Consider the following 27,113-nt stretch of genomic DNA (forward strand, 5'->3'; position numbering starts at 1 on the left):
TTCCGTTATCACGTTATCAATTTGTGGCCGTATTTAGGAAATGTTTAAGGGCTTTGGGTTTGAATGAGAAGGAATTTTCGTCTCATTCCTTTCGGATTGGGGCTGCGACAGAGGCGGCTAGAAATGGGATGGATGCAGAGGCTGTAAAACGCATAGGGCGGTGGGAATCGCGGAGGTTCCGGATATATGTTAGGTCTCATCTGGCGGTGGGGCTGTAAAATGTTAATTGGGAAGAATCCTGTTCATATTGGCGGTTAGGTTTGCAGAATACTGGTGATCATGGGTATTGTTTTTGGGTCATTTTCTTTACAGGTTCAGCGGCAGGCCTGGTTTGGATATTGGGCCATTCCTTTGTGAGCTACGGGGCCAGGAGGGGAGAGGTGAGATTTGAAGGTAGACAGTTGGGTTTTTCATAGGAAGGAAGCCTGCATTAAGTGGTTTTGGTTCCCGGGTATGTTGTGGGGAAGATTGATTTCTGAGGTGCAGCGTTATGCGCTTAGGGACAGGGCACCGGATGTTTTAGTTTTGCATTTAGGGGGCAATGATTTGGGGGTGAGATCTATGGTGTATATATCGCGGGACATCAAATTTGATGGCTGGCGTTGGATGCAGGAGTTTTCAAAGATGGTTATAGTTTGGTCCGACATGGTGGCTCGGACAACATGGAGGATGGCCAGGTCGTTTGAGGGTGTTAATAGGGCACGGAGGGAGATTAACCGGGAGGTGAGTAAGTTCATGGTGAAGAATGGGGGATTGGCTATTAGGCATTTGGAATTAGAGTTCGAAACTTGGAGGTACTTGAGGAGAGATGGCGTTCATTTAAATGATGTGGGTATTGATCTGTGGGCGTTGGGACTGCAGGACGGTATCCAGAGAGCTATTTGGGTGTGGAGGTGCACCAAAAGGTAAGGTTGTTACCTTTGGGTGCTGTGGCGGGCGTTTTGGTCTTTGCAGGGGAAAGAAGATATGGCACAATGAGAATTTCGGGAACTAGCGTTGCTATGGTCCTGATGGTACTGATGGTGGTTTCCGGATAACGGAGGTTAGACGGAAAGTGTTAATGGGGGCACTGCGGTCATTGGTTGTCTCTGAGCCAGCTTGTCGGCTTGAGGCCTATTATTTCATTAAGAGAAGGGCCGCAGTGCAATATGGTTATGTTACTGATGTTTTACGAATCTCCTGCAAAGACCAACGCTAGATAGATGAGGAATCTTTGAATAACAGATGTGTTTTTGTTATGGTATTTATTGTTTAATAAAGTAGGCTGCTACGGCCTTTTATAACTCCAACCCTCTGGTCTGGTCTTGATTGTTTAGAATAAGGTTAAGAGGTTGGGGTTTTTTAGGTAAAGGGAATCACATCTGTTATACAACAGTCATGAGCCAATGTAGTGAGTGCTGGCAGTGTACTGTTGTCATGTGACTATGGTGAGCCAATGTAGTGAGTGCTGGCAGTGTACTGTTGTCATGTGACTATGGTGAGCCAATGTAGTGATTGCTGGCAGTGTACTGGTGTCATGTGACTATGGTGAGCCAATGTAGTGAGTGCTGGCAGTGTAGTGGTGTCATGTGACTATGGTGAGCCAATGTAGTGAGTGCTGGCAGTGTACTGGTGTCATGTGACTATGGTGAGCCAATGTAGTGAGTGCTGGCAGTGTAGTGGTGTCATGTGACTATGGTGAGCCAATGTAGTGAGTGCTGGCAGTGTACTGGTGTCATGTGACTATGGTGAGCCAATGTAGTGATTGCTGGCAGTGTACTGGTGTCATGTGACTATGGTGAGCCAATGTAGTGAGTGCTGGCAGTGTACTGGTGTCATGTGACTATGCTGAGCCAATGTAGTGAGTGCTGGCAGTGTAGTGGTGTCATGTGACTATGATAAGCCAATGTAGTGAGTGCTGGCAGTGTAGTGGTGTCATGTGACTATGGTGAGTCAATGTAGTGAGTGCTGGCAGTGTACTGGTGTCATGTGACTATGCTAAGCCAATGTAGTGAATGCTGGCAGTGTAGTGGTGTCATGTGACTATGCTGAGCCAATGTACTGAATGCTGGCAGTGTAGTGGTGTCATGTGACTATGATGAGCCAATGTAGTGAGTGACGGCAGTGTACTGGTGTCATGTGACTATGGTGAGCCAATGTAGTGAGTGCTGGCAGTGTACTGGTGTCATGTGACTATGGTGAGCCAATGTAGTGAGTGCTGGCAGTGTAGTGGTGTCATGTGACTATGGTGAGCCAATGTAGTGAGTGCTGGCAGTGTAGCGGTGTCATGTGACTATGGTGAGCCAATGTCGGAAAGTGACAGTTTAATGAGGTCATGTGAACCTTCTTACCGGCAAATTAGTCCTCCTCACTGGAGCTGGAATCATCCACAATGGACCCAAGAGGAGATCTACAGCCAAGATGGCGGCAGCTGACATCCATCCTGCTTCTGATTGGCTGCAATCTGCTTTGCTGTGGAGGACGCCTGACCCTGGAGATCTGTGGAGAAGGGGAACTGGTCATTACCGGGACACGGGGCACATACAGTATTTCAAATTATCCAACACCCAATCAGAGCAACCCGGGGACCATTCCAGACAGAAGAATGGAGCCAGGCCTTCTTCTGAGGTCAGATACATTGGTGGAGTTCACCTTCAAACAACCCCCAGCAGACTGAGGAGGGCTTGGACTGTCCTCCATCTTAGAGGTCTCTCACATGTTTCAGTCTTTGGAGCTTTGGTGGGAAGTACTAGTAATAAAGTAATGGCTGGTCTCCTGGGACAGGTGACACCCCAAGCCCTGTGAAAACAACAATAAGGATGAGTCTTTCCCTCACCTCTTCACTGGAGCTGGAAGATTCGAATCTCCAATTGGGATTCTCATAGGGCGCTCCCCGCTGGGCCTGCCACACCCTCTGTCTGCCCGTTACTGGGACCTTCATGACCCTCCCGACCTTGGTGGTGGTGGAGGTGGTGGTGGTGCCGCTCTGCCAGGAGAGAAAGAAATCAAACTCATTGATGGTGTAATGATGTGGATTAATTTACGGAGCTGCAGAGAACAACAACAAATGTTAACCATGTGCTTGTTTCGGTTATAACTCATTGTGGACAGGCTGGTCCTCCTCCACTGGTTATGGAGGTTCAGGAGAGGGACCCTGACCCCCAAAATATTCAAATCTCAGTTGAACTTTCAGTTTAGAAAAGCTAAATATGATCTTACCCTTCCTTATATTTAGAAGGCTTTGCCTTGTTCTCTGTGAGGAAGCAGCGGTCTCTCTGCAGAAGTCCGACACACCCCCTGCTGAGTCAGAGCCACAGCTCTCCAATCAGTAGGGAGAAGGAGCTTTGCTGATTGGAGAGCTCTATCTCTAACTCAGCAGAGGGGTGTGGTTGACCTCTGCAGAGAGGCCACTGCTTCCACACAGGGAGCAAGGCTCCTCCTCTGCAGTATGCTGGCAGGGCACAGGTTTTTATACTCAGGCTGTGGCTGCTTTAAAAAGAAAACTCACAGTAAGATTTTGCACACAGTTTGATGCACCTGGAAAGGATTTATCTGATTTCAACTGAAAGTCCAATTAAGATTATTGGCTTGTTCCACAGACAGTTGTCCTTGCCGCTTCAGAGACTTGCGTTGGATCACTTTTCAGAGGGCGGTAGAACAGAGGCCGCTGTCTACTGAACGCCAATAATTTTTTGACAGCAAAGTGGGGATTTTGTATGTAAATACCGCACCACAGCAGCCAGCCAAGTGTTTGTTTTACAGTTGCGACCCTATTCACTTGCATTGGTTGCATTCGGTGGTTGGTGGTACTGCCTGCTGAAAATCACGAGGGCATCACTTTTGCCAAATCCACTAAGCAAAGCACTGCGACCAGTGACCAGTGGTGTATTTTGGTTTTGTGCTGCCCTAGGCAAGACCAAAATTGGGCACCACCCACCATCTAAATTTGTCCCACCCCTTCCAGTTTAAGATCCACCCCTTCATCTGTAAACGCCACCCTTTCCTCTATAGGCTCCACCTCTTTCTATTAGAGTGCCACCTCTTCAGAGGTGGGGGGAGAGGGGGGTTAGAGAGAGAGGGGGTGAGAGAGAGGGGGTGAGAATGAGGGGTAAATGATAGAGAAGGGGCTGAGAGAGGGGGTGCGTGAGAGAGAGGGGGTTAAAGAGAGAGGGGGTGAGTGATGGAGTTGGGTAGGAGAGAGAAGTGAGGGAAGAGGTGGGAAGAGAGACAGGGGGGTGAGAGAGAGAGGGGGTGAGAGAGGGGAGGGAAGAGGTGGGGGGAGAGGGGGGGTTGAGAGAGAGAGAGGGGGTGAGAGGGTGAGAGAGGGGAGCGAAGAGGTGGGGGAGAGGGGGGGTTGAGAGAGAGAGAGGGGGTGAGAAAGAGAGAGAGAGAGAGGGGGTGAGAGGGATAGGGTGAGAGAGGGGAGGGAAGAGGTGGGGGGAGAGGGGGGTTGAGAGAGAGAGAGAGAGAGGGGGGTTGAGAGAGAGAGAAGGGGGCGGTGAGAGAGGGGGTGAAAGAGAGAGGGTGATAAGAGAGAGGGGAGGGAAGAGGTGGGGGAGAGAGAGGGGAGTTGAGAGAGAGGGGTAAACAAGTGAGAAGGGGGTGAAAGAGAGAGGGTGGTAAGAGAGAGAGGGGGTTCAGAGAGAGGGTGAGAGAGAGAGGGGGTGAGAGGGAGAGGGTGAGAGAGAGAGGGGAGGGAAGAGGTGGGGGAGAGAGAGGGGGGGTTCAGAGAGAGAGAGAGGGGCGGTGAGAGAGGGGGGTGAGAGAGAGGGGGGTGAGAGAGAGGGGGGCTCCCCTATCCCCCCCATACTACACCAGGAGGTTCTCTTATGCCCCTCCCAAAAAAATTACACCGGACTCCCACCTTTCGGCAGCCCGCCGGCTCCTTTTTACCAGCTGTGTGTAGCGAGGCTGCCAAGTGAGCTACTTCCGGAATTGGAGGCTGAAAAATAACAAACGCCTTGTTTGCCTCACGGTAGATACACCCCTGACTGCGACCACAGTGAACCACCCCGGGCAGCTGCAAGCTATTTTTTTAGGTGGGCAGTCAGTGGTGGTAAAACCGTGGCTTAACCGCCCCCCGCCATCCATGTGAACAAGACCTTAGGGTACTTCCTATCCTGGACCCACCATGACAGTTGTAGTTTGGAGAGGATTCTCGGGGTGTCATGGAGTTTTAATGAATGAATGTATTTTTAAAACAAATAAAGGTCATTTGGAGTCAGCCAGCAAGGGGCGCTCTTTACACCAATAGTGTAAAGCCAGCTATGGAGGAGGACAGAAGAGCTGACACTCTAGGTGATCTGTATATGGCCGCCAGTGACTATTGGTACTCTATATACTAGGCGTAGTCTTGTTTAGCGCTTTATTGGCCGATAACAATGAAATGAAAATCAATACAGAACCCATAAAACGTTCTCCAGCATGGAGGCCCCGAAATATGAGATCTGCAGATAATTCATAAACTTCCTGCCCCGGGATAACATCTGCAGCATCTGAATCCAGCATGGAGTCCACAGACCACATTGCACGTCACCCTCCCATCAGAGGAAGCCGTCCCTATCATGTGGTCACATCAAACCATCCACACTGTGACTGCACATGACCACATGAGAGGAAGGAACATGACCAAAGATGATACATTGACACCAAAGCCACAACCCGACCCCGACCACGGGACGGGCAGACCGGGACACAGGGTCGAAGAGCTGCAAACATTGCTCGCTGACACTGATTGTATTCAGGAAACCAACCAGAGCCCCCTGATATGTATATAGGAGAAGCTCCACCAATCACATCTGGGTAAAAAGGGGTTCCCGTATCATCAGAGCAAAAGGCCATCAGAACAGTCTCACTACAACCTGGGAAATGATTATGTGTTTTCACCACAGAGGGGTGTTATTTCATCCCTGTTGTGGTGCCCCCTGGTAGATGAAGTGGGCTCACCTAAGGCAAGCAGTGTAAGTACCAGCTAGTCTTTACTAGACCTCCTTATGGTGGAGATGGACCAGAAACCGTAGTGGTTTTCTTTGCTACAAACTGGCAGCTTGTCGAGGCCCTCACCCCACCAATGGGTTGCTGGGATAGAAGGGCTACAGTATGGAGACTGTTCACAATGACTACAAGAGAGTAGTCAAGTCAAGGCAGAGGTCAAGGCAGGCAGCAGGCAAGAGAGTAGTCAGGTTCAGGCAGAGATCAAGGGAGGTTGTAGGCAAGAGAGTAGCCAGGTCTAGATCAGGGTCAAGAGAGGCAGCAGGTAAGTGAGTCGTCAAGTTCAGGCAGTGGTTGAGGCAAGTGACAGGCAAGGGAGTGTCCAGACAGGGGTTAAGGGATGCAGCAGGTAAGTGAGTAGTTGGCAGAGGTTGAGGCAGGCAACAGGCAAGACAGTAGTCACATGAAGGCAGAAGTTGAGGCAGGTAAAAGTGTAGTCAGGTTGAGGCAGGTGGCAGGCAGAGAGTAGTCAGGTCTATGATGGAGTTGAGGCAGGCAGCAAACAAGAGAGTAGTAATGTCCAGGCAGGGGTTGAGCCAGGCAGCGGGCAAGAGTAGTCAGGCCAATCTGGGTCAGTAACAACTAGGCAACTGACAAGTAAGAATTTTAACTCTCAGGAAGCTGGTGATTAGACTAGTGATTAGAGTAGCCAGCTGTAGCAGAACAAGGAGTGCCGGGTGTAGCAGGGGTAGGCAGATGTAGCAGGACAAGGAGTGGCCAGGTGTAGAAGGACAAGGAGTGGCCGGGTATAGCAGGACAAGGAGTGGCCGGGTGTAGCAGGACAAGGAGTAGCAGGTTTAGTAGGACAAGGAGTGGCAGGTTTAGTAGGACAAGGAGTGGCTGGGTGTAGCAGGACAAGGAGTGACCGGGTGTAGCAGGACCAGTAGTGGCCAAGAGTAGCAGGACAAGGAGTGGTCAGGTGTACCAGAACAAGGAGTGTCCAGGTGTAGCAGGACAAGGAGTGGCCAGATATAGCAGGACAAGGAGTGGCCGGGAGTGGCAGGTGTAGTAGGACAAGGAGTGGCCAGATATAGCAGGACAAGGAGTGGCCAGGTGTAGCAGGACAAGGAGTGGCAGGTGTAGTAGGACAAGGAGTGGCAGGTGTAGTAGATCAAGGAGTGGCCGGCTGTAGCAGGACAAGGAGTGGCCAGATATAGCAGGACAAGGAGTTTCCAGGTGTAGCAGAACAAGGAGTGGCAGGTGTAGTAGGACAAGGAGTGGCCAGATATAGCAGGACAAGGAGTGGCCAGATATAACAGGACAATGAGTGGCTGGGTGTAGCAGGACAAGGAGTGGCAGGTGTGGCAGGACAAGGAGTGGCTGGGTGTAGCAGGACCAGTATTGGCCTGGTGTAGCCGGACAAGAAGTGGCCAGGTGTAGCAGGATAAGCAGTGGCCAGGTGTAGCAGGACAAGGAGTGGCCTGGTGTAGCAGGACAAGGAGTGGCCGGGTGTAGCAGGATAAGGAGTGGCCTGGTGTAGCAGGACAAGGAGTGGTCAGGTGGAATCGGTGAGTTCAGGTGCAGAGTGGAGATTCGGACCAGATCTGTGCAAATATCAGGCACAGGAACACACAGGTGCAGGAAGTTGAGCTGTAGTCAGGAGGAACAGAAGTCAGTAACAGTAGTGAAACACCAATTCAGAAAGTAGGAGTGAAGTCAGAGTCCAGGCCAGGGTGGAGATCAGAAGAGCAGCAGAGGTACCAAGACAGAGGCAGAAGGGGAAATCAAGAAACAAGCCAAGGTCAGGAGTGGGAGATGCCCGTACAATGGAGTCAGGAGGCGAGCCAGGTCGAACAGAAGATAGCAGAACATGGGTCAGGTCACGAGTCACAAGAGCTGATGATCACTCAGTAACTCAGAAACGTGTCGGCCTGTTGAGGTGCCGCACTTCAGGCTCACCTACTCCTTCTTCAGGTCATAGTCTGAAGTGACAGGAGCCTCGTGTTCAGACACTGAGCTCAGTGCCAGACTCGGTCATCCAGTGTCCATGGTGAAGATGCCAACTAGGCGATGGTGGGGAGGGTCCAGAGACAGTGATAGCCAGCGCGGAAGATATTCCAGAGGGTAGTATTGGGGGCATTAGTGGTAGGTTAACCAAAGCACAAAAACACAAGGTGAGTATAGTAGCAAGTCCAAGTTGCAATCTTGAAACACCCAATATGAGGACAATATGCGACCGGTCTAAACTATGTGGCATGTTCACCAATGCCAGGAGCCTGGCGGACAAGATGGGTGAACTAGAGATACTGTTGTACAAGGAGGATTTGGATTTTGTGGGAATTTCAGAGACCTGGTTCAACAGCTCTCATGATTGGCTGGCAAACAATCAAGGGTATACCCTATACCGCAAGGACAGAGAGGGTAAAAAAGGGGGAGGGGTATGCCTATATATCAAGAATAATGTACAAGTGAATGTGAGAGATGACATCACTGAGGGGGCTAGGGAGGAGGTGGAATCTTTATGGGTAGAGCTCCAAAGGGATGAAGCTAAGGGGAAAATAATACTGGGAGTATGCTATAGGCCCCCTAACCTGAGGGAGGAAGTGGAGACGGATCTCCTATCACAAATTTGATTAGCAGCAAGGATGGGAAGTGTTATCATAATGGGGGATTTTAATTATCCAGACATAGACTGGGCGGAGGGAACCGCGCATTCATTTAAGACTCGCCAGTTCCTTAGTGTCTTGCAGGACAATTTTATGGGTCAGATGGTAGACGCACCAACTAGAAATAAAACATTACTAGATCTACTGATTACCAACAATACAGACCTGATAACGGATGTGGAAATACGGAGCAATTTAGGTAACAGCGATCACAGATCAATTAGTTTCAGTATAAATTACACAAATAGGAGACATGAAGGGAACACAAAGACACTGAATTTCAAAAGAGCCAACTTCCCTAAACTACAAACCTTGCTAAAAGGCATAAATTGGGATAAAATATTAGGAACAAAGAATACGGAGGAGAGATGGGTTTGCTTTAAGAGCATATTAAATAAGGGCATTAGCCAATGTATCCCATTGGGTAATAAATTTAAAAGAGCGAACAAACATCCTGGATGGCTTAACTCCAATGTAAAAATGCATATAAAAGCAAAGGAGAAGGCCTTCAAAAAATACAAGGTTGAGGGATCATCCTCAGCATTCAGACTTTATAAAGAATGCAATAAGAAATGTAAGGGTGCAATTAGGTTGGCTAAGATAGAACATGAAAGACACATAGCGGAGGAGAGCAAAAATAATCCCAAGAAATTCTTTAAGTATGTAAACAGTAAAAAAGGGAGGACAGACCATATTGGCCCCATAAAGAATGAGGAAGGACATCTGGTTACAAAGGATGGGGAGATGGCAAAGGTATTGAATTTATTCTTCTCCTCAGTCTTCACGAGTGAATCGGGGGGCTTCAGTAACCAAAACTGCAGTGTTTATCCTCATGACACAACACAGGAAGCACCTCCATGGTTAACAGAGGACGGAATTAAAATTAGACTTGAGAAACTTAACATTAATAAATCACCGGGACCAGATGGCTTGCATCCGAGGGTACTTAGGGAACTCAGTCAGGTGATTGCCAGACTGTTGTTCCTAATTTTTACAGACAGTCTATTGACTGGAATGGTACCAGCTGATTGGAGAAAAGCCAATGTAGCACCAATATTTAAAAAGGGCCCAAAAAACATCCCTGGGAATTACAGACCAGTTAGCCTAACATCGATAGTATGTAAACTCTTGGAGGGGATGATAAGGGACTATATACAAGATTTTAGTAATAAGAATGATATCATTAGCAGTAATCAGCATGGATTCATGAAGAATCGTTCTTGCCAAACCAATCTATTAACCTTCTATGAGGAGGTGAGTTGCCATCTAGATAAAGGAAGGCCCGTAGACGTGGTGTATCTGGATTTTGCAAAAGCATTTGACACAGTTCCCCATAAACGTTTACTGTACAAAATAAGGTGCGTTGGCATGGACCATAGGGTGAGTACATGGATTGAAAACTGGCTACAAGGGCGTGTTCAGAGGGTGGTGATAAATGGGGAGTACTCAGAATGGTCAGGGGTGGGTAGTGGGGTTCCCCAGGGTTCTGTGCTGGGACCAATCCTATTTAATTTGTTCATAAATGACCTGGAGGATGGGATAAACAGTTCCATCTCTGTATTTGCAGACGATACTAAGCTAAGCAGGGCAATAACTTCTCCGCAGGATGTGGAAATCTTGCAAAAAGATCTGAACAAATTAATGGGGTGGGCAACTACATGGCAAATGAGGTTCAATGTAGACAAATGTAAAATAATGCATTTGGGTGTCAAAAATATGAAGTCAATCTATAGACTGGGGGGAGAACCTCTGGGGGAATCTAGGATGGAAAAGGACCTGGGGGTCCTAGTGGATGATAGGCTCAGCAATGACATGCAATGCCAAGCTGCTGCTAACAAAGCAAACAGAATATTGGCATTAAAAGGGGGATCAACTGCAGAGATAAAACGATAATTCTCCCGCTCTACAAGACTCTGGTCCGGCCGCACCTAGAGTATGCGGTCCAGTTCTGGGCACCAGTCCTCAGGAGGGACGTACTGGAAATGGAGCGAGTACAAAGAAGGGCAACAAAGCTAATAAAGGGTCTGGAGGATCTTAGTTATGAGGAAAGGTTGTGAGCTCTGCACTTATTCTCTCTGGAGAAGAGACGCTTGAGAGGGGATATGATTTCATTGTATAAATACCGGACTGGTGACCCCACAATAGGGATAAAACTTTTTCGCAGAAGAGAGTTTAATAAGACTCGTGGCCACTCATTACAATTAGAAGAAAAGAGGTTTAACCTTAAACTACGTAGAGGGTTCTTTACTGTAAGAGCGGCAAGGATGTGGAGTTCCCTTCCACAGGCGGTGGTCTCAGCGGGGAGCATTGATAGCTTCAAGAAACTATTAGATAATCACCTGAATGACCACAATATACAGGGATATGTAATGTAATACTGACACATAATCACACACATAGGTTGGACTTGATGGACTTGTGTCTTTTTTCAACCTCACCTACTATGTAACTATGTAACTAAGTGCTGGACTGGCTAGAGGCAAAATGAAAGGCAAGGCAGACAAATCAGACTCCCCCCAAGATTTCCCCAGTACCCCCTGATTGCAGCACTGTCTCCTCCATCATGACAATATGTTCAGATCTCCACATTCTGACATTCTCCCGGTTTAGACTGTAAGCTCCTTTGAGCAGGAATGTATTTCCTTATTGTACCTCGTCATCAATCTACATGTTTTGTAATTATCACACCAGAAATAATTAGAATATTCCGGGGATATCAGAGTGTGCTCCGTGTCTCAGCCCCCACCCAGGTCTCACCGTAGTCACTAAATATAAATGCTAGGATCCTTCGCGCTAAAGTGAGAAACAAGTGAATCTGGTGACAATCACAAAGTATACAAATAAGAGCTTGAAGTGAAAGATTCATATGATGATATCTAAAAAGATTGCAGCGAAATAGGCAAGTGTACACATGGCACTCGAAAAAATGAATAGGGATAGAAGGATCTCGCGCATAAAATCTATCATATAAATAAATAAAATTCACATATAACACTAATGGAAAGTGGGTGTGAAAAAAAAAGCAAATCTTAGATAAAATGCATCAAGTGAAGTGACCGTGCTGAAAAATAATAATAAATCACAATAAATAGTCACATTCAAACAAATAAAAATAAATAAATGTGCAAAAATGCAAAACATATGCAACAAAAGGTGCAAAAATGCAAACGATGTAGTGTAAAAAAACTACAATAATAGGATATATCAGGAAAAGACAGTTCTTAGAGATGACCATATAAAATTCGTGAACCGTGGTGGTCATAGAAGAAATAAGTAAATATGAGTAGTGGTGATAATGATAATCTTCATAAAACAAATGACGGATCAACCAGGCTCTCTAAACTCTCACCTCAGAGATGGAAATCAAAGGCATCAATATATGTCTTTCTCTGTTGTGATAGAAGAAGCAATCCCCTCTGTTTACTATCGGGCACCTCAGGGATGGAAACAACTGGCAACAATGTATGTCTTTCTCTGTTGTATTACAGGCAGCGTTCCCCTCTGTTTATTGTCAGGCACCTATAAAAATAAACTGGGAATATTTCCACCTAGGCTGTGACAGCCCGGTGGGAGGAGGGGGAGGAGAGAGGAGGCCTCTGATGGTGTAGTATTTTAAAATTCAATTTATTAGGTAAAACGATAGGTGGTCTCTTACATAAAAACAAAGTAAATACACATGAAAGGAAGGAGCGGCGTCCGAGGCGCCTCCTTACGTGACTTCCGGTATAGTCAACTCTCTGCCACGCCCTACGCGTTACGTCACCGCTCGTGACTTCAACTGGGGACAGTTCCCCAGTTGAAGTCACGAGCGGTGACGTAACGCGTAGGGCGTGGCAGAGAGTTGATTATACCGGAAGTCACGTAAGGAGGCGCCTCGGACGCCGCTCCTTCCTTTCATGTGTATTTACTTTGTTTTTATGTAAGAGACCACCTATCGTTTTACCTAATAAATTGAATTTTAAAATACTACACCATCAGAGGCCTCCTCTCTCCTCCCCCTCCTCCCACCGGGCTGTCACAGCCTAGGTGGAAATATTCCCAGTTTATTTTTATAGGTGCCTGTCAATAAACAGAGGGGAACGCTGCCTGTAATACAACAGAGAAAGACATACATTGTTGCCAGTTGTTTCCATCCCTGAGGTGCCCGATAGTAAACAGAGGGGATTGCTTCTTCTATCACAACAGAGAAAGACATATATTGATGCCTTTGATTTCCATCTCTGAGGTGAGAGTTTAGAGAGCCTGGTTGATCCGTCATTTGTTTTATGAAGATTATCATTATCACCACTACTCATATTTACTTATTTCTTCTATGACCACCACGGTTCACGAACTTTATATGGTCATCTCTAAGAACTGTCTTTTCCTGATATATCCTATTATTGTAGTTTTTTTACACTACATCGTTTGCATTTTTGCACCTTTTGTTGCATATGTTTTGCATTTTTGCACATTTATTTATTTTTATTTGTTTGAATGTGACTATTTATTGTGATTTATTATTATTTTTCAGCACGGTCACTTCACTTGATGCATTTTATCTAAGATTTGCTTTTTTTTTCACACCCACTTTCCATCAGTGTTATATGTGAATTTTATTTATTTATATGATAGATTTTATGCGCGAGATCCTTCTATCCCTATTCACCGTAGTCACTGTCATCACCCCATCGATGGGAGTCACAATGTCCTCGCAGCAGCCCAGACACCGATCATTCACAGAGTTCGGTTCTGTTCCAATCACAGCTAAACCATCGGGGCGTAGGACGAGCCGACCGACTCGGTTTGATGGCTGCGGGTTGGAGGTCGTTTTACTCTGAGGAAGAGAAAAGAGATATGTTAGCATGATGTTCATACAGACAGAGATCCAACAACCATTCTCATAGAATATACTGTGATTACTAGTTCAGCCTCTAGGTGGTAGTATTTACTGTTTGTATAATGTCCTTTCTAATAGAACTACATGGCGGTGATGTCAGTTCCTGTTTCAGTAGTTTCCAATAAAACAAGAAGGGCTCAGTCATGTGTCCAGCAAATCCTGAGCCATATCTGCAGTGGCTTTCCAAGAAAAAGGATCAACCTTCAACCCGCCACCCAAACATGTACAGTATATGGAGATCTATGAATTCCCCAAATAAGGAACACATCACCCACTGCTGGTGCTGGGACCCTGTTTTGTCCCCCCCCGGTGACACCACAGTGTCTGCCCCTGGTATGTGTATATCATCCGCTCATGGTACACTGAGGGCTGGGACCCTGTGCTGTCCTTGGTGACACCGTGGTATCTGCTCCTGGTATGGGTCTATCACCCACCGCTGCCACACTCAGAGATGGGACCCTGTGCTGTCCTTGGTGACACCATAGTATCTACCCCTGGTATGGGTCTATCACCTGCTGCTGGTGTGCTGAGGACTGGGACCCTGTGCTGTTCCCAGTGACACCGTAGTATCTGCCCCTGGCATGGGTATATCACCCTCTACTGGTCCATTGAGGACTGGGACCCTATGCTGTCCCCGGTGACAATGCAGTATCTGCCCCTGGTGCGGGTATCTCACCTGCTGAAGGTGTACTGAGGACTGGGGCCCTGTGCTGTTCCAGGTGACACCATAGTATCTACCCCTGGTATGGGTATATCACCCTCTACTGGTACACTGAGGGATTGGACCCTGTACTGTTCCCGGTGACACCAAAGTATCTGCCCCTGGTATGGTGCATTGAGGGCTCGTACCCTGTGCTGTCCTTGGTTACACCATGGTATCTGCCCCTGGTATGGGTTTATCAGCATCTACTGGTACACTGAGGACTGGGACCCTGTGCTGTCCCCGGAGACACGGTATTATCTGCCCCTGGTAGGGGTGACTTGTAAATGGATATATTCTTACCTTTATAATCTCAGTCCCTGCCCCCCCCGCCCCCTCCCCACATGGGCAATTTACCCCAGATTGTGCTCTTTCTCCGCAGCAGCCGAGGCATCGATACTCCACTCCGGTCACCGCATCCACCGGGGGAGGGGAAACCACTTCTACTTCTCCAGCAACCTGAGCAAAACACAGATATAAAATCACGCGGTGACACAATTCCGGGGTATTATGGACCCCCTATAATAAATATTATATTCTGGTATCTGTACGGGGGAAATTATAATGTTCAGTATATGAATTCCTTGATGGATTCCCTATTTCCTGTCCTCAGGGTGACAACTCTGCTGTGTGATTTCACTGTGTTGTCACCCTGTTACAGGAAGTGGGAAGTAACAGAACTCCTGGCAGGATCAACAGATCAACAAATTACAGGGGGATATGTAGTCCTGGAGGGGTTCATGTCATACCAACCCCCCCCCATACATCAGAGTTCATACTGTTATGACCAAACTATTGGGGTGTCGCCATAATTTTCACCACTAGATGGCGCTCTCACCAGGAAGGCCAAGGATCGGTGTCCGGGATTATAGGACCAGATAGTCTTCTTCCGCCCCCGCTGAGTCACAAGACCCCGCCTCCTCATGGGCTCCGCAGGGGCAGAGCTCCGCACCTACAGGACATGAACAGAGAGAATGTGAACAGACATAAAGCCGAGTCACTGAGAGGAGATATAAGAGGAAGATCATCTCTGAGGACAATGAGGAGCAGATAAAAGTTCAAATGCCACCAATTTGTAGCACGGCAGACAGGGGGCGCTCTGTACCCCTCTTCATACACACAGCAAACGTGGGGCGCTCCATACCCCACTTCATACACAAAGCAAACAGGGGGCGATCTGTACCCCACTTCATACACATGGCAAGCAGGGGGCGCTCCATTCCCCACTTCATTCACACGGCAAACAGGGGGCGCTCCATACCCCACTTCATACACAAAGCAAACGTGGGGCGCTCCATACCCCACTTCATACACATGGCAAGCAGGGGGCGCTCCATACCCCACTTCATACACATGGCAAGCAGGGGGCGCTCCATACCCCACTTCATACACACAGCAAATTGGGGACGCTCCATACCCTACTTCATACACACAGCAAACAGGGGGCGCTCCATACCCCACTTCATACACACAGTAAACAGGGGGCCCTCCATACCCCACTTCATACACACAGCAAGCAGGGGGTGCTCTGTATCCCACTTCATACGCATGGCAAGCAGGGGGCGCTCCATACCCCACTTCATTCACACAGAAAATAGGGGGCGCTCCATACCCCACTTCATACACACAGCAAACAGGGGGCGCTCTTTTCCCCACTTCATACACTCGACAAGCAGGGGGCGCTCTGTAGCCCACTTCATACACACAATAAACAGGGGGCGCTCTGTACCCCACTTCATACACACAGCAAGCAGGGGGCGCGCTGTACCCCACTTCATACACACCACACCCCATAATAATCATATTAATTGTAGAAGATTTTTCCCTCACTGCTCTGTCTCTGAAACTCTCCACCTCTGCGATGACACTCAGGACAACCAACGCCACAGCCAGGTACGCCGCCATTCTCATATCGACTCCGCTCCGACTATTGCTTGTGTTCTTCCTGGATGGAGGATGAGAAGTTACTGGGAGACCCCAAATTGTGACCCCACACTGAGCTCTGAACCTCCCAATTCTCTCTGCCGCAGTGCCCATTATCCCCCCCCCCCACCATAGACGATTAATCTACACACAATGATGATTGCAGGAGACTGGACACAATGGATTATTATTTACATGAGATCCCCTTACAATCCATACCAGACTCGTATTCTTCATGGGGGTCTGGTACAGCCGAATACCCAACAGAATGAAGAGGCCGGGAACTGTCATTTACCAGCCATGTAAATGGTATTTTATTCTTGGTAAATGTCAGTGATGTGTAGAAGGTTGTATACATCATACAGATGGACCACTTCACAGGCCTAGCAGGAAAAGTCATTTTACATTTATGCAGTGCCAAGTCCCCCATACCCCCCCCCGCCATGTCACTTGGCTAGTAACCCTGAGAACGGGCAACATTGATTTCCAGGACTCAAACTGAACCCCGGAATATTCAGCTTACCCCCATCCCGGAGAATATTAGGTGTGTCAGGGGGGTGAGTACAGGGGGACAGGGGGTACACTTTACCCATTCCCACAAGTGAATGAGATCAAAATAAATAAAAACAGCAACACCATGAAAAGGTCTCCAATTGTCCAAACACAAATGTAAGCAACGTCACTGTGTTATTTTGTCATTATGTTTGTATAGCATTGTATCATTGTGTCTGCATAGCATTGTATTGTTGTGTCCGTGTGGCATTGTATCATTATGTCTGTGTAGCATTGTATCATTGTGTCTGTGTAGCATTGTATCATTGTGTCTGTGTAGCATTGTATTATTATGTATGAGTCGCATTGTATCATTATGTATGTGTAGCATTGTATCATTGTGTCTGTGTAGCATTGTATCATTGTGTCTGTGTGGCATTGTATCATTGTGTCTGTGTAGCATTGTATCATTGTGTCTGTGTAGCATTATGTCTGTGTAGCATTGTATCATTGTGTCTGTGTAGCATTGTATCATTATGTCTGTGTAGCATTGTATCATTGTGTCTGTGTAGCATTGTATCATTGTGTCTGGGTAGCATTGCATCATTCTGTCTGTGTAGCATTGTATCATTGTGTCTGTGTAGCATTGTATCATTGTTTCTGTGTAGCATTGTGTCTGTGTAGCATTGTATCATTGTGTCTGTGTAACATTGTATCATTGTGTCTGTGTAGCATTATGTCGGGGTAGCATTGTATCATTGTGTCTGTGTAGCATTGTATCATTGTGTCTGTGTAACATTGTATCATTGTTTCTGTGTAGCATTGTATCATTATGTCTGTGTAGCATTGTATCATTGTGTCTGTGTAGCATTGTATCATTCTGTCTGTGTAGCATTGTATCATTGTTTCCGTGTAGCATTGTATCATTGTGTCTGCATAGCATTGTATTGTTGTGTCCGTGTGGCATTGTATCATTATGTCTGTGTAGCATTGTATCATTGTGTCTGTGTAGCATTGTATTATTATGTATGCGTAGCATTGTATCATTATGTATGTGTAGCATTGTATCATTGTGTCTGTGTAGCATTGTATCATTGTGTCTGTTTGGCATTGTAGCATTGTGTCTGTGTAGCATTGTATAATTGTGTCTGCGTAGCATTGTATCATTATGTATGCGTAGCATTGTATCATTATGTATGTGTAGCATTGTATCATTGTGTCTGTGTGGCATTGTATCATTGTGTCTGTGTAGCATTGTATCATTGTGTCTGTGTGGCATTGTATCATTGTGTCTGTGTAGCATTGTATCATTTTGTCTGTGTAGCATTGTATCATTGTGTCTGTGTGGCATTGTATCATTGTGTCTGCGTAGCATTGTATTGTTGTGTCCGTGTGGCATTGTATCATTGTGTCTGTGTAGCATTGTATCATTGTGTCTGTGTAGCATTGTATTATTATGTATGCGTAGCATTGTATCATTGTGTCTGCGTGGCATTGTATCATTGTGTCTGTGTGGCATTGTATCATTGTGTCTGTGTAGCATTGTATCATTGTGTCTGTGTAGCATTGTATCATTATGTCTGCGTAGCATTGTATCATTGTGTCTGCGTAGCATTGTATCATTGTGTCTGCGTGGCATTGTATCATTGTGTCTGTGTGGCATTGTATCATTGTGTCTGTGTAGCATTGTATCATTGTGTCTGTGTAGCATTGTATCATTATGTCTGCGTAGCATTGTATCATTGTGTCTGCATAGCATTTTATCATTGTGTCTGTGTGGCATTGTATCATTGTGTCTCTGTGGCATTGTATCATTATGTATGCGTAGCATTGTATCATTATGTCTGTGTAGCATTGTATCATTCTGTCTGTGTGGCATTGTATCATTGTGTCTGTGTGGCATTGTATCATTGTGTCTGTGTAGCATTGTATTATTATGTATGCGTAGCATTGTATCATTATGTATGTGTAGCATTGTATCATTGTGTCTGTGTAGCATTGTATCATTGTGTCTGTTTGGCATTGTATCATTGTGTCTGTGTAGCATTGTATCATTGTGTCTGTGTAGCATTGTATCATTATGTCTGCGTAGCATTGTATCATTGTGTCTGCATAGCATTTTATCATTGTGTCTGTGTGGCATTGTATCATTGTGTCTGTTCAGCATTGTATCATTTTGTCTGTGTAGCATTGTATCATTGTGTCTGTGTGGCATTGTATCATTGTGTCTGCGTAGCATTGTATTGTTGTGTCCGTGTGGCATTGTATCATTGTGTCTGTGTAGCATTGTATCATTGTGTCTGTGTAGCATTGTATCATTGTGTCTGCGTAGCATTGTATCATTATGTATGCGTAGCATTGTATCATTATGTATGTGTAGCATTGTATCATTGTGTCTGTGTGGCATTGTATCATTGTGTCTGTGTAGCATTGTATCATTGTGTCTGTGTAGCATTGTATCATTATGTCTGCGTAGCATTGTATCATTGTGTCTGCATAGCATTGTATCATTGTGTCTGTGTGGCATTGTATCATTGTTTCTCTGTGGCATTGTATCATTATGTATGCATAGCATTGTATCATTATGTCTGTGTAGCATTGTATCATTCTGTCTGTGTGGCATTGTATCATTGTGTCTGTGTGGCAGTGTATCATTCTGTCTGTGTGGCATTGTATCATTGTGTCTGTGTGGCAGTGTATCATTGTGTCTGTGTAGCATTATGTCTGTGTAGCATTGTATCATTGTGTCTGTGTAGCATTGTATCATTATGTCTGTGTAGCATTGTATCATTATGTCTGTGTAGCATTGTATCATTGTGTCTGTGTAGCATTGTATCATTGTGTCTGTGTAGCATTGTATCATTGTGTCTGTGTAGCATTGTATCATTGTTTCTGTGTATCATTGTGTCTGTGTAGCATTATGTCGGGGTAGCATTGTATCATTGTGTCTGTGTAACATTGTATCTGTCAGGAAATGTTCCATCCGCTGGTAATACCTGTTATTTGGCATGCAGTACTGAGGTCCACCAGCAGGTGTCTCCTGGCAGTTTGGAACTGTCAGGAGAGCTTTTCCCTGTTAACCTCCCTGGCGGGATGATTCTGTCTGGAATTTTGTGCTGAAAGCGGTACAATTATTTTGCATGGAAATTTGATGCTATGTATTATAGGCCTGCAATTCTTAGTAATTACTTACTTAAACCTGACCAAACAAGACTCTAGTAGACATCCCAGATGTGATAAAGTTTGAAACACAAAATCATGATTTTAAATTTTTAAATAATATAATTTTATTCAATAATGTAATACAAACTAAAGAAATTTGTCAGACAAAGAAAATTCAGTAAACATCCTGAGTGTGATAAATTTTAAAGCAAGGTACAGCACACAGTCCCACGTCACAATCCGGACAAAAGAACCTGCTTTCTTTTCGGATTTTTTTCCCCTTGTCATCTCTGTGTGAACAGCAAACCACACACATCCTGGTAGGTGCTGCCTTTTTTGCGGTTGGCGGTATATAGTCCATAAAGTGCCGACCTGTTAGGCGTTCTGGGTTGGCAACACCAACAGCACGTCGTCCAGGTCTGTTCACATCTACTGATGGCATCTGGTGTTTGGCAAAAATCTGCTCAGCCACCTTCCAGATAAAATCTGAATGAACAAGAGGCCTGTCACTCCCTGCTCGGTACAAGCGTTCCAAAGGCATTGTTCCAGAAGATGCCTGAAAATCTTTTTATAATATTTTTTCTGTTGTTTCCGCATAGTCGGGTAAAAGGTCATTGCCTGATCGGCTCGGTCGACACCTCCCATAGTGCAATTATAGTCTATGACGACTTGCGGCTTCAGCACATCTTTCCCACTTTTTGTGTGGACCGTGGCAGTGGAGGTATTGTGCACAGTGCTCATGAGACACACGTCCTTCTTGTCTCGCCAACGTATTGCCATCATCTTACCCTTCTGCCAGGCAACCATTTCTCCGGGTTTTAGTTTTTTTTTTCCAAACATTGATGGCATGTCACGTCTGTTAGGCCTAACTGTACCATAGGCATCCGTCTTGTTTTGGATCAAAACCTCAAACAGTTCCGGCGACGTATAGAAATTGTCCATGGTCACACAATATCCCTGGTTCAGTAATGGCTCCAGCAGTGTAAGGACAGATGATGTGGCCATCCCATAATTGCTGTACCTGGGGTTGAACTTTGTGCCTTTACCGGTGTAAATGACCGAGTTCCATATGTACCCGGTGGATGACTCACAGAGCATGTATGATTTGATGCCAAACCGCGCTCTTTTGGATGCAATATACTGGATCCAGCTTAGGCGTCCTTTGTAAGCCATCAAACTCTCATCCACGCTGACGTCCCTTTCTGGCACGTAGGCCCGCTGGAAATTGTTCCCAATAATTTGGCATACCTCCCAGATTTTTTTTAGCTTGGGCGCAGGATGTGTGGCCTCATCAAACTCTTCATTGTTAGTGAAGTGAAAATATTTCATGATGAGGGAAAAACGGTATTCGGACATCACAGTACCAAAAAACGGAGTGGCCAATAACTTGTTGGTGGTCCAGTACCATTTCTGGCGTGGTTTCCCCACCACCCCCTGAAGAATAATGAGTCCGAGAAACAGCCAGATGTCCTCTTTAGTCACCGGTTCCCACCTTCTGCTTCGGGAAAACCTGGCATGCAGCGTAGTGGATTGCTGCTGTTGGTAGCGATTTGTCTCTATGACAATTTTTTCAATTATCTCCTCTGTGAGAAATAATTGCAGGTATGCCAGAGGGTTGCCACGCTCAACTTCGACCTTCATCCCAGGTGATCCAATGAAGGGAAATCTTGGGGGCGCTACCTGGTCCGTATCGCACTCAATAGGGCACCAAGTGCGCACATCGCTGATGTCAGGTGCAGGATCATCACCGCTGTCATCGCTGTCACTTGTCAGCTCAGTGTCAGACGACAAATCTCCCCACGACTCACTATCGCTGAGTTCTGGGAGCAACTCCATGTCGCTGTCATTCAACTGCTCCAAAGGCGATTTTGTAGCGAAATGGCGCTTTTTGGATTCCATCTTCTCAATATTTTATTGGCAAGGGGCACTGTATCAGTGAGATCTGAGATAATACAATGTAATCCTCTCAGATTACACTGTATCACCTCTTTTTATATGTGTGTTTTGTGTTTGAACTTTTGAACTTTTGAATTTCCCGCCTAGTTCCGCTCCCGTGCGCCGCTGCTGCTCGCAGGGAACGGAACTAGGAAGTGAGATGCTGTGATCGCGCTGGCGATCACAGCGGAGACAAGCCGAGGACAGTGGAGGGCATCGCTGGAACCCAGGAGAAGGTAAGGGCTCCGCTGGATGCTCTGCAATGTTACCCCGAGCGTGACTCGGGGTTACCGCTCCTGACAGAAAAAGTCAGACCCGAGTCACGCTCGGGATTACCGCTAAGGAGGTTAATAGTATATCATCTTTGGGCCGCAGTACTGGCGTCCACCAGCGGATGGATCCTGGCAGTGTGGAGCAGACAGTACCTCCTACAATCAGGTGTCACTTGAGGCCAATCACAAGCCTATAAATACCAGACAAACATTCACATGTTTGCTTGACTTCTTCATTGCCTCCTGACCTGCTAGCGATCTGATCCTGTGACCTGAACCTGAACCTGAACCTGATCCTGATCCTGATCCTGTCTCCTTGTCTCGGACTCTATCCTGTCCCACCTGTTACTTTGCATCCCTGCCTGCAGTCTGACCCATCCATCCTCTCCCTGTCCTGTGTTTCTTACCCCATCTACTGACTTCCCTGTGTATGACCTTGGCCTGGCTTATGTTTACGTCTCTGGAACATTCCCTGCTGATTTGCTGTGTATGACCCTGGCCTGGCTATTGTTTATGAACCTGGTATTTCCCATTTATTGCACTTATCTGTCTATTGTTATTTGTGGGTCTCTGTCTGTGGTTGATTATTGCACTGTGTCATATTGAAGTTGGTTGTTATATATTACTCACTTTCCTTAATAAATTAATATATATTTTCACTTATATACGTTTGGGTGTCCTCTGTCGCAGATCACACGGTTCTGGTCACACCTGTTCATGACAGTATCATTGTTTCTGTGTAACATTGTATCATTGTGTCTGTGTAGCATTGTATCATTGTGTCTGTGTAGCATTGTATCATTGTGTCTTTGTATTGTTGTATCATTGTTTCCGTGTAGCATTGTATCATTGTGTCTGCATAGCATTGTATTGTTGTGTCCGTGTGGCATTGTATCATTGTGTCTGTGTAGCATTGTATCATTATGTATGTGTAGCATTGTATCATTGTGTCTGTGTAGCATTGTATCATTGTGTCTGTTTGGCATTGTATCATTGTGTCTGCGTAGCATTGTATCATTGTGTCTGTGTGGCATTGTATCATTGTGTCTTTGTAGCATTGTATCATTGTGTCTGCGTAGCATTGTATCATTGTGTCTGTGTAGCATTGTATCATTGTGTCTGCGTAGCATTGTATCATTATGTATGCGTAGCATTGTATCATTATGTATGCGTAGCATTGTATCATTGTGTCTGTGTAACATTGTATCATTGTTTCTGTGTAACATTGTATCATTGTTTCTGTGTAACATTGTATCATTGTTTCTGTGTAGCATTGTACCATTGTGTCTGAGTAGCATTGTATCACTGATTTTTTAACACAAATAGGCGGGTATGTGTCACTACTCAACTCCATGATACAGTAAATCCATCCAAACAATGTAACACATCCGGATCTCCATATGTGAAAGGTTTATCCTCCAAAGGATGAGAAGGATTAGAATTCCAATCCATCTAAAACAGTGAATAAACCCCGCCCACAGCGATGACCGCAGGAAGAGATACAATCCCAGTATATGATGTGTAACTCCAATACAGAGAACAAAGAGAGAGGGTGACCCGGGGATTTTATGGGTGAGGGTTGAAGCCAGACAGAGAAGTAGACGGCGTATATAAAAGAGTATTACAAAATTGCCATTGTATCATTAGACAATACAGCTTGACGCAAATCAGCCCCTGAAGAAGGAATTTAACAATTTAAATATTCCGACACATGTTGGGCGCTCTGAACTCATGTATATCGATTGGCCTCTTACCATGAGACCCATTTCATGACTCTGATTTTTCTGCTGTAACTTTACCGTACATTAACCATTGGTCTTGTGATTTTAATATCTTTATATGCAATTTTGTATGTCTTATAAATGAATACATTTTGTAATACTCTTTTATATATGCCGTCTTCTTCTCTGTCCGGCTTCAACCCTCGCCCATAAAATCCCCGGGGCACCCCCTCTCTTTGTTCTGTCGTTGGATATGGGATGCGGCTTGGGTTCCAGGCCCCAATCTAATAGGTCGTCTTTTTCTTTTTCCTGTAACTCCAATACAAATCAATCAGAATCTATCCCGAGTCACATGACCTCATTCTTCAGAACATTCCACCCACCGGAGAATTCCGTACCCCCTCCACCCCAAACTGAAAACACCCCCACCGGATATCATTATTACATGAAATGTGTCCCCGTGCCGATCGCTGTGGATTTATTCGTCTTATTGGAATGTATTTAGAAGGTTCCATTGTTTGGGTTGTCATTCTTCTCATCCTCCCACATGTGGAACATCTGTGCGTTTCCGACATCTCCACCCTAAATGGAAACACGTGTTCCAAGGAGCGCAGCGTCAGCCCTCCCCCATCCTGAGGATAACCCTCAGGTTCTGGATTCATCGGACACACAAAGGATCGGGATGGGTTTAAAGCAGAACTCCGGGCAGAAATAAAATACTTCCCATTGTCTCCCCTCCCCCAGCTGATGGTGAATGTAATGCTTGTTCTACTAGAGAGAGGAGTACCTACCTTATTCCACACTCCACCCAGCCCCAGAAATGTGGGAGTGCACTCCACCCAGCCCCGGGAATGTGGGCGGGCACTCCACCCAGCCCCAGAAATGTGGGCGGGCACTCCATCCAGCCCCAGGAATGTGGGCGGGCACTCCACCCAGCCCTGGGAATGTAGGCGGGCTCTCCACCCAGCCCCAGGAATGTGGGCGGGCACTCCACCCAGCCCCAGGAATGTGGGCGGGCACTCCACCCAGCCCCAGGAATGTAGGCGGGCACTCCACCCAGCCCAGAGAATGTGGGCGGGCACTCCACCCAGCCCCAGAAATGTGGGCGGGCACTCCACCCAGCCCCAGGAATGTGGACGGGCACTCCTACGTCATTCATCCTGTACAATGCCATGTATCTCATTTCAGATAGAGAAATATTTCTCTTATCTGTTTCGTGTTTGAACCTTGGCCGTGTCCTGAAGAAGCCTAACGGTGAAACGCGTAGACATACAAGGGCTCACTGCACCTAAACACAGATGCATATATGCAATGATTTTTATCTTCTTTTGATTATTCTATGTTATGTAAATTTCAATAAACGTATTCATTGATATTATTCTTTCTCTCCATTGTTTTCATAGCCTATAAAGTCCGCCTCTTTGGTAATACTGAGTACTACCCCTTTTTTTTGTCTCCAGAATTTTTTGGACGTGGCTATTCCAGTGCACCCTCCCTTCATTCTACAATTGTAATAGAGAGGATTATAGGAATCTACAAGCATTTTACCTCAGTTCACTATGGGGATTCCTGTCAGGCAGGGAGAGAAGACCGCACATTACATGGTAAGACCTACCCCAAAAATAAGCCCTACTGTGACTTTTGTTGTAAAAATTAATATAAGACCCGGGCTTGTTTTCGGGGGAAACGCGGTAGCACAAATATCCCCCCCATCCCACCTACTAGCACAAATGCCCTTCCAATCATCCCCACTAGCACAAATCCTCTACCATTTACCTCTTCTAGCACAAACCCCCAAAATGTACCCATCACTTCTCCCACCCCCCTCCCAACACAAATCCCTCTGAATCACCTAGCACACACCCCCTAATTTACCCTCCTAGAACAATTCTTAACCCCCTGCTGCCCCCCAAATTCTTCCTCCTAATACAAATCCCCCATCTCCCCTTCTAGCACAAACACCCCTCCAATCATCCCTACTAGCACAAATTCCCCCCTCCCCCCCCAAAAAAAAATAAGACTTCTCCTAGCACAAATACCCCCTCCACCCAAAAAATGTCACCCCTCCTAGCACAAATCCTCCACCCCTCAAATTTCCCCTCCAGGTACACGATACCCCCCACCGCCCCCAATCCAACCCCCCTCCTAGCACAAATATCCCCCCATCCACCCTCCTAGCACATACACCCCTCCAATCATCCCCACTAGCATAAATCCCCCCCCCCAATAAAAAAAAGACTTCTCTAGATTTACCTCTTCTAGCACAAACCTCCAAAATGTACCCTTGTCTTCTCCCACCCCCCTCCCAACACAAATCCCCTTGAATCACCACTCCTATCACACACCCCATAATTTCCCCTCCTAGAACAATTCTTACCCCCCTGCTGCCCCCCAAATTCCTTCTACTAATATAAATCCCCTCCCCCCTCATGTCCTCATGGTGCCCCCCACCTCACATGATACCACAGTGCCCAGGGCAGTTGTCCCTTCTGCCCCCCCCTTGTCCGGGCCCTGGTGGCAGCTCACCCTGCGTTGTACATGATGACCTCAGTAACATGGGGCGGTGAGAAGACCAGAGCAAGGGGGAGCGGTGATCACAGCCGGGACATGGGGGAGGGGAGAGATCCTGAGGGGACCCTAAATTCTGGTGAGTACTCGTCTCTACCAGCGTTGTATTCTACATCATCTGGAAAGGTGCCTGTGGGGGGGGAGGGGTGAAGTATTTTATTTATGGGCGTCTCACTATGTGCATTAGAAGCTGAAAGTCAGACAGAGTCCACCTCATTTCCAGGCTGGAGGACGCCCAGCATCATCTATTTCTTTCCTCCCCAGCCAGCTCCTTTCGATGGATTTCAGTTCTTTTCAATCATGGAGGCAGGGCCTGGGACAAGGGGTGGGCAGGAGGGGCGGCTGCCCTGGGCACAGTGATATTATGTGAGGTGGGGGGGCACCATGAACAGTTTGGGGGTGAGGAGATTTGTGTTGGGTGGGGGAAGTTGGAGGGCAGAATTGTTGGGGGGATTAGTGTTGGGAGGGGGGATGGGACAAGAAGATTTGTGCTGGGAGGGGATCTGGGGTGTTTGTCCTAGAAGTGGTGATATGGTAGAGGGGGGGTGGGGGTTATACTAGTAGTAGGGATGATCAGGGCATATTTGTGCTAGGAGGGGAAACATGTTGGGGGGGGATTTGTGTTGGGTGGGGGAATTTGGGGGACAGCAGGGGGTAAGAATTGTTGTAGAATGGGAAATTTGGGAAGGGGGTGCTAGGAAAGGTGATTTGGGGGATTTGTGATGGGAGGCCAGATGGAGGGGAAGAGGATTTGTGCTAGGAGGGGGGATTTGGGGTGTTTGTCCTAGAAGTGGTGATATGGTAGAAGGGGGAGGGGGTTGGTACTAGGAGGGGAAATCTTTTTTTTGGGGGGGGGGGATTTGTGTTGGGAGGAGAGAATGAGTA

General features: G+C 46.5%; 1 protein-coding gene across 4 annotated transcripts in view; it reads right to left on the minus strand.

Annotated features, from left to right (window-relative positions):
* Nucleotides 1-27,113, minus strand: part of LOC141146201 (uncharacterized) — a 43,727-nt gene that overhangs the window by 5,539 nt on the left and 11,075 nt on the right. For 3 of the 4 annotated variants that reach the window (XM_073632933.1, XM_073632931.1, XM_073632932.1), the window contains 6 exons: nt 15,986-16,100; nt 14,994-15,107; nt 14,513-14,614; nt 13,225-13,392; nt 2,816-2,965; nt 2,331-2,478 (listed from right to left, as the gene is read on the minus strand). In XM_073632933.1, coding sequence (XP_073489034.1) covers nt 2,338-2,478; nt 2,816-2,965; nt 13,225-13,392; nt 14,513-14,614; nt 14,994-15,107; nt 15,986-16,066 — 756 coding nt within the window. In that variant the 5' untranslated portion in view covers nt 16,067-16,100 and the 3' untranslated portion in view covers nt 2,331-2,337. The remainder of the gene's footprint in view (nt 1-2,330; nt 2,479-2,815; nt 2,966-13,224; nt 13,393-14,512; nt 14,615-14,993; nt 15,108-15,985; nt 16,101-27,113) is intronic. The other variant, XM_073632934.1, reaches the window with a different exon arrangement.

Source organism: Aquarana catesbeiana, linkage group LG05, assembly GCF_042186555.1.
Source record: "Aquarana catesbeiana isolate 2022-GZ linkage group LG05, ASM4218655v1, whole genome shotgun sequence".
NCBI classification, from domain to species: domain Eukaryota; kingdom Metazoa; phylum Chordata; class Amphibia; order Anura; family Ranidae; genus Aquarana; species Aquarana catesbeiana.